Below are 13,540 nucleotides of genomic sequence, written 5' to 3'. Positions count from 1 at the left end.
AGTCACAATAATTTGGGCGCCAGACCATCTCTATGACAAACTCAACTCTTTATTTACACTCTTCCTCCAGCACGATAATGATAGTGGTTGCAGCAATAAAGAAATATATGTAAAGCTCCTTACTCTCTCCAGCACAGTTCTTAATGAGCAATACGAATATGGTTGCAAATATATCTCATTACTCCTCCTGCACAGTTCTTAATGTTATCCAGATGTTAAATAACATAATTTTCATGTCTCTTGCACTCCATACTCACTGCAGATCGCCCTTTCTGCAGGAGCACTCACATGGATGCTAATAGGCAGGCAGCCTCTCCTCCATGCAGCTCTGACACACTCTGTGTACTTCTCAACTGCAGGTCATCCCACCTCTGCGGGGATGATGTCTCCTGTGCTCTGACACGTCACTCTGTGTACTCTCAGCCTCAGCATCTGACACTACAGCTACCATGCCTCTTGTAGCAGCCCTCACTCCAGGGCCTCTTCCATGCGAAGTGTCCCCCTCTTCCTTGGGTTCTCTATAGTGACATGGAGTTCTCCCTCTCATCCAGGGCACACATTCCTTACCCTGGCTCAGTCACCACGCTCAGACTTCCAGGGAATGCTGGGGGAGCCTGGGAGCTTCCACCCCAGGTCCCCAGCTACAACTCTACTCTTGTGTCTCCTCTCTATCCCTCGCTATTCCTATCCCCCCTTGCTGACAACCCTTCCTTCTTCTCCCTCAGTCTCCAGGCTGGGCTGGGTTATCACCATGGTAACCTGTTTATGTAACTTTTCATAAACTATTAGCTTACCCTCTAGGTGACCCCTCCTGAATTCACTGAGGTGCAGGGTTTTACTAACACGCTACTAGGGGGTGTTACATTCTCCCCCAATTAGCTGGGCACCCTAAACTACACCTAGTGGGACTGCCTAGCTAATCTCACTCACACCTAACTCACATATAAATACACCCATGTAAACTTTTCTACATCACTATTGCATGCAAAATCACAATGTAAAGTGAACACAGCATAGCAATACAATGGCAGTATGAATATAAACACATTTCACATTGCATACCCCACAACACCCCCAATGGATGTAAACATGTGAGTCACAGGTGTCCTGTTTTCTGTCAATGTACATTCAAATGTGGCTTTATGCCAAAGCAATGTAGCACCTGCCCATGTCTCCCCCCTTCCTCGGTCAAAAAGAGACAGGTGGCTCTCATGGGTCCCTCCCAACAAATACATCTCAGCAATATATGCAGGGGTGGCATTTGACCAGCGGGGTTGCCTTCCCCCCTTTCTCTCCAACGTGGACGATCTGCCTTTCTTTGCTTCCCCAAATCCTCAGGAAAGGCAATATACAGACTGCATTGTGATTACACCTCACACGTTGAACCTTTTCTTCTTTTGCTTCCCACTCAGCTGGGTTAAGTGGCACTACAATTCCCAGCAACAAGCACACTGCTGCTCCATATACTGTCCCAGGCAGAACTACTCAGCAAACAACTTGCTTTACCTTCTCCTCATTACCCTTGGTCTCTGTTGGCACCTAGAGACGGTCAGACATGGTGCCCCAAGGGTGTTACTCCGGCTGGGCACACTGCACTCAGTTCCTGTGTCCTGCAAGCACTTGCTCCATCTGTTGTGTTTGAGCCCCACGTTGGGCGCTATTATGTAACCCCCTGTCACTGTGTGTAGTGTGGGGTGCAAAGGCTACACAGTGCACCTCCTTCTCAAGCCCTGGCTAGCTGATGGGCATGGGTGTAAATGATTAGGGGGACCCTGCAAATGCAGGTGTTTCTCTGTAGTTAGTGGGACACAGGTAATGTCACTTTGTGGTGCAGTGTCATAAAAGTCACAATCATTTGGGCGCCAGACCATCTCTATCACAAACTCAACTCTTTATTTACACTCCTCTTCCTCCAGCACGATAATCATAGTGGTTGCAGCAATAAAGAAATATATGTACAGCTCCTTACTCTCTCCAGCACAGTTCTTAATGAGCAATACGAATATGGTTGCACATATATCTCATTACTCCTCCTGCACAGTTCTTAATGTTATCCAGATGTTAAATAACATAATTTACATGTCTCTTGCACTCCATACTCACTGCAGATCACCCTTTCTGCAGGGGCACTCACATGGATGCTAATAGGCAGGCAGCCTCTCCTCCATGCAGCTCTGACACACTCTGTGTACCTCTCAACTGCAGGTCATCCCTCCTCTGCGGGGATGATATCTCCTGTGCTCTGACACTTCACTCTGTGTACTCTCAGCCTCAGGATCTGACACTACAGCTATCATGCCGCTTGTAGCAGCCCTCACTCCAGGGCCTCTTCCATGCGAAGTGTCCCCCTCTTCCTTGGGTTCTCTATAGTGGCATGGAGTTCTCCCCCTCATCCAGGGCACACATTCCTTGCCCTGGCTCAGTAAACACGCTCAGACAGCCAGGCAATGCTGGGGGAGCCTGGGAGCTTCCACCCCAGGTCCCCAGCTACAACTCTCCTCTTGTGTCTCCTCTCTATCCCTCTCTATTCCTATCCCCCCTTGCTGACAGCCCCTCCTTCTTCTCCCTCAGTCTGGGCTGGGTTATCACCATGGTAACCTGTTTATGTAACTTTTCATAAACTATTAGCTTACCCTCTAGGTGACCCCTCCTGAATTCACTGAGGTGCAGGGTTTTACTAACACGCCACTAGGGGGCGTTACACAAGTACCCGTTCTTTAGTTCATATTAAGTAAGAAATAAGGTGCAGGCTGGTTAAGATTAAATCAACCACTTGTTTCATCACAATGTCTGCTGCTAATATATTATTAAGAATATCTACTGCTAGCACATGGCTGAGAATATCTATTGCTAGCATATTGTTGGCATGTCTGCTGCTGACATATTGCTGGGAATATCTGCATCTGGCAAATTATGAATACAACTGCTGCTGGTATGTTACTGGGAATATCTGCTACTAACCTATTATGGGCATATCTATTGCTAAGCAATTACTGGGAATATCTCCTGCTGGTATTTATTTGACATATCTACTGCTTATATATCACTGCTGCTGGTTTATATTGGACATATCTACTGCTGACATATTCCTGGGAATATCTACTGCTGATATAGTATAGGCATATCTGCTGCTGATTTATTATGGGATCTTGTTGCTACTTGTTGTGGAATATTTGTTTGTTACAGATGAAAGCAATCTTATATCTACCATAGCACAGTAACTGTTTGACATAACGCACGTACGACCTGACGCAAAGTGTGAACGCATTTACATTCAAAGTGCTGATGCAAAATGCTTTCACACACTTCTCTGTAAAAGAAGTACTTTTGTACAGAAGTAGTCATTTGATTTATCACAAAATATTTATTGTAAAGCGCTATGGAATAAGTTGGCGCTATATAAATAAATGATGATGATGATTTGGACTGTGGGATTATTCTTTTCAATGATAACCCTAAATTAATTTTACATTCATGTATTTAGAACATTTCCATTTTGTGGTGTACATTTTAGATGCACATGTCCTGTTCATATTAACACAGCAATGAATATGTCATTTTGTTACATTTTAGCCTGGCTACTGGGGCCTTGGGAACAGTCTGTATGCTTGTTCATCATGCAACTGTGACATCGGAGGTGCACATAGTAGTGTGTAAGTATAATATATGTACAGCCTCTATCCCTACTGAAACATTTTGTGGCACTACAGCAGCAACAAATATTATCTCAATGACTGTTGTGTACCTTTAACAAACAAATAGTCTTTTGGTGGATTCAGGGTAGAAACATGGATAGCGTAAGCCCTGGGGACATCCTATACGGCAGCCATCCTCCCTTGGGCATTGCTGGGATGATGGAAATATCCCCTGCTTTTAAGACTAGGGGGTAAATGTATGAATCTCCGGATTCTTCATCTCCGGCGAGTTCAGCGTCTTCAGCGCTTAAATTTAAAGCAGCACCGCTTTAAATTTAAGCGCTGAAGACGCTGAACTCGCCGGAGATGAAGAATCCGGAGATTCATACATTTACCCCCAGGTGTGTGGCATTCATACTTCACAGCAGAGTACCACGTTCCCAGATCAACACTAATTCTAAGGAACAGCAGCAGCAGTTTCACATGCAAGAAGCTGCCAGATGCTTCTCCTTCATATCACTGGCTAGCACAATATGTGGGTGTTCCGCAAGGGTATAAAAAACACTGGATACATGACATTATGTCCCTCATTGAGTGTTTTTTAGGTTACCCCTTACCATTGGCTCCCTAGACAACTGCCTAGGTTCGGCTTGTGGTAAGAGACAGATTGTACAGCCTATTATCCTGGTAAAAAAAAACTCCTTCTGTGATAATGTGTCATGATGTAAGCTTATAGTTAGCTTGATTAGAAAATTAAGGACTTTGGGGAATAGCTACTAACATTCAGTTGGTACAAACTTGTCCAATGCAGTATTTCACAGCAATCAATAATTAATTAGCTTTGATCAACTGTTACAAAAGAAAAGCAAGGGTCTACTTTGTTGCTGTCAGACAAAACTTGAACCCTTGTTAATAAATTATCTACAGTATACAGTACACTAGATAAAGTCTTTCTCTCTATGGAATAGTTAAAGTAGTCTAATAAATTGTTGGTACTGATTTAACATTTTGTGTTCTTATATGTTGCAAAATCACACACATTGTAATTGAACTGAGCTGTTAATGAAGTACTGAACGTAAATGCATTATTTGTTCATTTTCTATTCATACAGGTGCTCTCAGAGTACTGGTGAATGTGCCTGTCTTCCTAACATTGTAGGAAGACAGTGTAATCAGCCTGAAAATGGATATTACTTTATACCACTTGATTATTACATCTATGAGGCAGAGAAAGCCCAGGCCCTCTCTGGATCAGCAACCATAGTGAGTCACTTATGTTATTCACAGCAAGTATAAACAAACATAGAACATTGTGTCCCTATCTGGGCAATACTTTGAAAAAAAAAATGTAGGATATTGTCATTACTTGAAGTAACAGCAAAATGAGTTTTATAAAAAATAGATGAATATCAAAATCACAACTTTAATCCAATGTATTAATCCAACGGACCTCCAATTGTTTTGACCTCTAATTTAATGTTAAGGAGTCGATTAGTTTTTATATTTTACCTTATTTAGGGGGATCCAGGAAAGTATAGCTAAAATCTGAAGTTACAGGGAGAGTGATTGTGCTAAGCAGAGATTGTCTTATTATTCTACCACATATAAAATAAGCTTCCAAGGCTCTTTTGTATTCCTCTATCTGTCTATGCCTGTGAGTAAGGGATATTTTTTTAGTTAAACAACTGGTTGTCCCAACCACATGCACTTTGTATCCTTTGAGATTCTATTTTTCTATAAGATAAAGCTGATATAACAAAGAAATGTATAAATATAAAAGGCAGTGATAAACACATTTGGCAATTAAATGCTACTGAATCGAAAATGGTCCTGTATCATAATAAATTGTGTTTCAGTTTCCAGATCTTTACAGAGTTTACAACACTAGAATTTTTTTTAACAAGAATCCAGATACATAGTGGACAGTGATTTATTAGGAAAAAAATATAAAGCGCAATATAGAAAAAACAGATTGATGTTCCATAAGCATGAGGTGGGGCACCCTGTAGTGAATTAATTAAATGATGCAGTATTCACACAAAGATACAGTTAACATTCACTCTCTGTATGTGAGAGATAAGTGTGTGTTTACATATATATATATATGAACAAAAACAGACATAGATCCTCTGCACTCACCATGTACAAACTGGAGTGCAAGAGGGGGTTGCCCACATTTTATAGACAAAAAAACAGGGATACTCTGCACTCTCCAAATACATAATCAATGCTATACCAAGTACTGTTCTATATTAAAAACAGGGAATGTTAGTTCCACATATTTCAATATATGTTAAGCTGACCAACTGACGCCAACGTCTTCCCATTCTGGCCAGTCCTAACATGATCAAATGCTATGCTATTTTATCTGGGCTTGAGGCTTACCTGCACACAGCTTTTAAAGGCAAGACTTTCCCAAGCACTAGCAGCCATGGGACACCTGGGACTCACCTGACTCAAGTTGGAATTAATAAATGTAAAGAATGTAGAAAATGGGGTGCAAGAGTCATGGGACTTACATTATATAAACAAAAACAGACATAGATCCTCTGCACTCACCATGTACAAACTGGGGTGCAAGAGGGGGTTGCCCACATTTTATGTGGAACTAACATTCCCTGTTTTTAATATAGAACAGTACTTGGTATAGCATTGATTATGTATTTGGAGAGTGCAGAGTATCCCTGTTTTCTTGTATATATATATATATATATATATATGTGTGTATATATATATATATATATATATATATATATATATATATTATTTTTTTATTTTATTTGATTTAAACTCTTCCATCTATATTACCATTACAGATTAAGCCACAGCCAATGCCAAAGTGTAAAGACTTTTTCCTCAAACAAGGAATAGATTTCCGATTTGAGAATGACAGGATAATACTTAAAACGATGGAAAAAAGGAGTGTACGAAGAAGACGACAGGCACAGGTAAATAAGTAAAATAATAAAATGTAGTAAAATTACTATTTTGTTTCTTTCCTGGAGCTCTTCCTGATCTCAAACTGAATTATGCTGTTTTATGGTGACTCTTGAAATGTGTTGCCTCCGAGAAACCCGTTTAAACTCCAATTTGTTTCAATTATTTCTACCTAGGAAATTGTTCCACATGGTTCAGAAGGTGTTGTGGAGCTGGTGTTACGGCAGCCAACTCCTGGCAATCCAGTGACATGGACAGGACCTGGATTTGCGCGTGTTCTGAATGGGGCCGGACTGAGATTTACTGTCAACAACATCCCATTCTCCATGGACTTCATCATTGCAATTCGATATGAACCTGAGGTAACATTCTGCTCATGTTCACAGCTTGATAAATACAGTATTGTATCCTTTCAGAGACACCTTTTTATTATCCAACTTAAATATTGCCATCTTCATTCAGTTTGTAATTAGTTGGCTTCATAAATGACCTAAATATAGCTCATAGTTTGAATGTAAAATATGGTGTTTGAATCAGTTTTTTTTATGCACTAAGATATATTTACGTCTATCACTAGTTTTTTATAATGTACCTGTTTTGAACAATAAGTCATATAAAGAAATTATGCAAATGATGCAAATGAGGAGTAGAAGAAAATTAAGTTACTAATTAAAATTACTAACATGAGAAAGACAACAGAGATATCCGCCACCCCCCCCCCCCCTTCCAGACAGTAATGCCACTATCAAAAATAGCAAATTAATCCCCTTTATAGAATTTTTAAAACTGGGACCAGTGTACAGTCAATGAAATTAGCAGTAGTGGGGTGAAGATGAGACACAGTAACAGAGTAGTAAAGGGCAGTTTTCAGTTTAAAAAAAAAAATGTCTTTTTTGGTGTCAAATGCAAGAAAGTGGTATCATTACTGCACCCTGTATCTACTGATTTCCTTTTGTCTGGTCATACAGAAAGTCTTTTAATGCTATTTTTATCATTATATCTTATTTAGTCATTGGAAGACTGGACAGCAAGAATTGTGGTTAACCGGCCCAATGATGCAGTGAGTGAACATTGCAAAAGTAGGATACAGCAGGCTGAGGGATATACCTTAAATCTGCCAGCCGCTTTAAGGTAAAGTGTATCTTCTATAGCCTTGAAATATAGCTATCCAACATCATAAAAGAGAATTGGTCAAGGTCTTTAATATCATTAAACATAATAAAGATAATTTGTATCGATTAAACAATCAAAAACAAAACAGTGTATATTAATAGAGTAAAAACTACTAAATCTACAAAGACAAACAAAATATTTACACAACACATTATAGACAGGCCAACAGAATGGAAGTAACATAGAGTGCAACAGATGTTCAAAATATAAACACTAAGCAAAATACAAAACACAGTGGTCTACGTTACGTTATGTCTAAACAGCCTTTGTCTTGGTACATGCCAGCCAAATATGGGAGCTGTTTCAAATATATCTAAGAAACCTTTGCCACACCATTATTTGTATAATCATGTGTATACACTGATTTCATTTTTTTTTTAATTTAACTATACCTTTGTTTTGAACTGCACATATCAGCCACTTTCTAATAAGATCCTGTAATGTACACATTGTACACAAGATGGCAGAGTTACTGTATTTGCATACCAGTAACAGGTAATCAGTACATCCTATCTCTTTATATGCCTAAAATAGGTATTTTAATATTAAAATTATAGAATGCATAAATGAATTTAAGAAAAATATGCAACATATAACATCAGAAATTGGTAATGTAACCTATATTTATGCAAAATCTCATCTGTGCTATACACAAGAAGCTTTTGCAGAACTGACATATTTCCTGTAGAACTCCTCCTAACAGCTATATCTACTTTACAGGTTATCTCTGTTGAACACATCTGTGTGCCTGGATCCAAACACAGAATACTTAATAGATGTTTATTTTTCTCAAATATCAAACATCAATGATGATAACAAACTATATATTCTAGTTGATTCGGTAAGTGCTTAAAAATAAATTATATCTACATATAGAGGCATAAATGTTGATACCAGACCATAAATAGAATTCTCAGAATAATTTTGCAATTGTGATATAGTCATACTTGCCAACCTTTGGTAAGTTAATTTCGGGAGATCCCAGGCAGGGGGGCGTGGTTGGAGGGCGGGAGGGCGGGGCACGGTAATTTGTGTCATTTTGGCTCCGCCCTCGCAACAAATTGCCGTTTTTGTCGTTGGGGGTGTGTGGCCAAAATGACGCGAATTGCGTCATTTTGAGGAGCAAGATTCCATATGCGGAATATTTGCCTGCTCTCACGGGAGACCTACCTGAATTTTGGGATTCTCCCGGACATTCCGGGAGAGTTGGTAAGTATGGATATAATTCATTTATAATAATGCATATGTAAGATGTTAACATATGTAGCAAGTTATGTAAATAATATCTATATTAATATGTGTCAGAGTTTTTTTGCTATTTATCTAATCATTTAATATTATTACTAACAGATGATTTGACTGCAATATTACTGACATATGAAGAATACTTTTATCATATATTTCCCATAGTAGTCAATATTTATATACCAATGAAATGGAGTACAAACTGTAATAAAGATACTTTTGTAAAAGAAAGGAACTCATATGTGAATTCTGCATTTTACAAGTCACATCTTGCTTGCATTCCATTATCCTGTCTTATGCAGGTGTATGAGGGCAGCAAAATATATTAAATAAAGGAAATATAGCTTTGAAGTGAGCTGTGTCCTTCTGAGTACAAGATTTCATTTGTTTAAAGTATAGAGTATATAATGTTGGCTTTGTTTCCATATTATCTTTTGTGCATTTGTATTATTAATACCATCTTATATCCTCCAAAGCTTGGATTGATTCCTCAGATTTCATCTGTAAACAACCTATGTAGTGAAGCGGAAATAGAAGAATATGAGTATTATAACTGCATTGAGATTGCCTCTGATATTGGCACAGAAATTCTACCTGATGTGTGTGAGAGGCTTATTGTCAGTATGTCTGCACGCATACATAATGGAGCCACTAGTAAGTATCTGACTTAAACTTTATTTATTTGACTACAATCTGGCTGTTTATTTTCCAAAACATGTCTTTAAGAAAGTGTTTAAATAATAAAAGAAAATAATTAGTTTAAAAAACACATTAACTTCAAGCTGGCGTCGTTTTTACAGAGTCAGTGCTTCAAATTACAACAATATTTTCTTCCTGGAGTGTATAAGTTAGTGATGTATCTTCAAAGAGCAAAAATCCAAAGATTTATCTAGATTTAATCCAGGAGTGTGCCAAGCCATTCTATTACCTGAGATGCTAACTAAATTGGTACCCTTATACCAACTACCATATACATGTATACTATCATCATCATCATCACCATTTATCACCATTTATTTATTTAGTGCCACTAATTCCGCAGCACTGTACATTAGTCCCTGTCCAATTGGAGCTTACAGTCTAAATTCCCTAACATACACACACACACACACACACACACACACACACACACACACACACAGAGAGACTAGGGTCAATTTGATAGCAGCCAATTAATCTACCAGTATGTTTTTGGAGTGTGGGAGGAAACCGGAGCGCCTGGAGGAAACCCACGCAAACACAGGGAGAACATACAAACTCCTCACAGATAAGGCCATGGTCGGGAATTGAACTCATGACCCCAGTGCTGTAAGGCAGAAGTGCTTACGACTACGCCACCGTGCTGCCCATACGTCATATGGTGTCCTAGCAGACAAATAAACAAATATATAGACACCGTACTATCACTGTTAATTGTAGTGGCCCAGTGCTTCTTCCTGCTTAATGATAGCGTGAATTCCCGCCTCTGTATCATTAATTAGGAAAAATCAACCAGACTACAAGGAAATCTTCTGCTCCCTCTCTGTAAAAAGGACTCTTCCTCCTTCTAGGTCTGATGAGCAAGTACATGAACTTCCTCAGCAGTGCCCTCCAGCCCTTCAACCATTCAGTTACATTTCCCATATCAGATTTTTATTTCAAACACTGTGTGTACATATGCACTTTAAAAGACAATTATTGAAATGTTTAAGCATTATTAAATATAACAATAAAGTACTGTTAACTTAGATTTTTAAGCTTCATGAAAACTAGCATTTTTTAAATGAATTTCACTAATTTTGCTGCCCACAAAACTTGCTACGTGAAGCAGTTGACTCAGGTTGCCTCATTTTAGCCTCACCTCTAAGTCTGCAATCACCTTCCACTCTCAACATTCTACTGAGACTGTACTCACAAAGTTATCAATGATCTACATAAAACTCCACCGGTTACTTCTCCATTCTCATCCTCCTGGACCTCTCTGCTGCTTTCGAAACTGTGAATCATCTTCTCTTTCCTGCACAACCTTTACTTTGGCCGTCATAACACAGTTCTTTCCTAATTCACTTTCTATCTGTTAAATTGATCCTTTAGTGTCTTTACCACTGACACATCATCCCCTCCACTGTTTCTCTCTGTCAGGTTCACTCATTACGCTGTTCTTGGCCGTCTACTTTTATCACTGTATCCCTTTTTCTTGGGTAACTAATTACTACCACCTCTACTCTGACAACATCCAAATCTACCTGTCCTCCTGTCATGAACGCATTTATTGCATCTGTGATTTGAATGTTACTACTATGGTGGCGTAGTGGTTAGCACTTCTGCCTTACAGCACCGGGGTCATGAGTTCAATTCCCGACCATGGCCTTATCTGTGAGGAGTTTGTATGTTCTCCCTGTGTCTGCATGGGTTTCCATCCTGGTGCTCTGGTTTCCTTCCACACTCCAAAAACATACTGGTAGGTTAATTGGCTGCTAACAAATTAACCCTAGTCTGTGTGTGTGTGTTAGGGAATTTAGACTGTAAGCCCCAATGGGGCAGGGACTGATGTGAGTGAGTTCTCTGTACAGCGCTGCGGAATTAGTGGCGCTATATAAATAAATGGTGATGATGATGATGAGGGGGCTAAACAGGATTTCAGCACTCAATCTTGCCCTCACATATAACATAGGGTATAGATCTAGCTGAAACACTATCCAAAGCGGGTTTCATGCATACATTAGGAGAATAGGACCCTAAAGCTCTGTTACACAAATATGCATTCATATAGTTAACAATGTCAAGCTATAAAAAGGGTAGCACAGCATATACTAGCATTCAAAAGGTTAACATAGCCAAGCAATACTTCTATTCTTAAAAGGCTTATGGACTAATTAGAGTAACCAGTCCAAGCTTGTTCAATTTTAGATTTCATATATAAAAAGGTACAGGGCATAGGATATAATAAAAAAAAAAATACATAAAAGAGAGCACTTATGTATATCTTGTATACTGTTTGTAGGGGAATGGAAAAATGAAATGGACAGCTGTCATTTGTATTGATTCCCCAAAACTTACAATTTTACATAACATATATGGAGGTTGTAGCTATTCACTTGGGCGAACACTCAGAGGTGCAGTGTATATGCTAATATGGGGAGGGAATTATAGTCTGATAGACTGATCATAAATAGTCCACACTTCTAATACCTGCCATATCATTTCTCTGACACATCACAGAGACATAATTCTCCATTCGAAAAACAAGTCATAATCTCACACAAAATTGCATATCAAATATGACATTATTAGGCCCCATATCCAAGTAGATACAGGATTATAATAATTTACCTGTATAGCTGTTATTTATAACAGGCATGCCTTTTGTGGCTTATGTCCCTGAGGTTTAGATTGATACACAGAACTCTCAAAACTTGAAATATGAAGACTGTTTTCAAGTTTTATATTTTTTCTTTGGTTCTAGCTAGCCTAGAGAGACCAGTGAGTCACACCTTCTTGTTAATTGGCAACCGTTGAAAATCTATATTCCCCTAGTTTTACAGGCACCTAATTAATACAGTTATCCGTCTGAATTCCACTTTAGAAAAATTTATAGAATTTTATCAAAAATGCTACCAAACTCTTATCCGCTCTCTTATTATTATTATTCATTTTTATTTATAAGGCGCCACTAGGTGTCTGCGGCGCCGTACAGGGACAAACGAAATAACAATACGAGGAGAGACGGCACAGAACAGTAAACAATAATCACAGTAACTCAGTGAGCTCAAGGCACAGCTAGATAGGCGGGGGAAGGTCAGCCAACAACGGCACCAAGGAGGGAGGGCACAGATGAGAGGGAGACCCCCAGGGGAAGAGGAAGAAGCGAGAGGGGATGGGGGAAGAGGGTCCTCAAGGAGTAAGGCTAGGTAGCTGGCGAGCAGAGTTAAAAGTGGTGAAGACAGGAGGAGAGAAGACCCTGCTCAAAGGAGCGTACAATCTAAGGGGAGGGGAAGACTGACAGAGAGACTGCTGCAACCTTCTATTATCTGGCATTCTCCTCAGCCATCAATTCCCACTTCAAACCATCTTAAATACTGCTGCTAGACCGATCTTCGTCTCTCACATCTGCGGCACCACTTTGCAAATACCTACCTTAGTTTCCCTTATCCTCTAGAATCCAATTAGAAATTCCCTTATCTACAAAGCCCTCAGCAACACCTCCCCTTTATACACCCCAAATCTCTTCTCAAAATGCTTCCCATCTCACCCTCTTATATCTAGCTCTGATCTGCACCTTGCCCCATCTCTGGTAACCATCTCTCTCTCGATTACAAGACTTCTTACATGCCATAATACACTTATGATATTCCCATTTAAAGTTTTAAATGGTGTCTAAAAACCCATCTCTTTATTAGAGCGTTTCCTACTCCCACCTATAGTACCCACACCAACACACCTTCACAACTGTCCCTATCTCCACTCTGAGCCACACTTGTTCCTTTTTTTTCAGCTATGCTCTCTTCCACGTAGAATGTAATCTCTCTCATGAGCAGGGTCCTCCATACCCTTTGTTTTCATGTCTGCAT

At 39.4% G+C, this 13,540-nt stretch overlaps 1 protein-coding gene across 1 annotated transcript in view; it reads left to right on the top strand.

Annotated features, from left to right (window-relative positions):
- The window catches only part of LAMB4 (laminin subunit beta 4), a 109,827-nt gene that overhangs the window by 36,938 nt on the left and 59,349 nt on the right, over positions 1 to 13,540 (top strand). The window contains exons 12-17 of the mRNA XM_075205964.1: positions 3,574 to 3,653; positions 4,748 to 4,898; positions 6,749 to 6,934; positions 7,582 to 7,703; positions 8,466 to 8,586; positions 9,467 to 9,644. Of these exons, the coding sequence (XP_075062065.1) occupies positions 3,574 to 3,653; positions 4,748 to 4,898; positions 6,749 to 6,934; positions 7,582 to 7,703; positions 8,466 to 8,586; positions 9,467 to 9,644 (838 nt within the window). The remainder of the gene's footprint in view (positions 1 to 3,573; positions 3,654 to 4,747; positions 4,899 to 6,748; positions 6,935 to 7,581; positions 7,704 to 8,465; positions 8,587 to 9,466; positions 9,645 to 13,540) is intronic.

The sequence above is a fragment of the Mixophyes fleayi genome, chromosome 4 (genome assembly GCF_038048845.1).
Source record: "Mixophyes fleayi isolate aMixFle1 chromosome 4, aMixFle1.hap1, whole genome shotgun sequence".
NCBI classification, from domain to species: domain Eukaryota; kingdom Metazoa; phylum Chordata; class Amphibia; order Anura; family Limnodynastidae; genus Mixophyes; species Mixophyes fleayi.
Note: the sequence above shows the minus strand (reverse complement) of the source record. Positions and strands in the feature narration are given on the sequence as shown.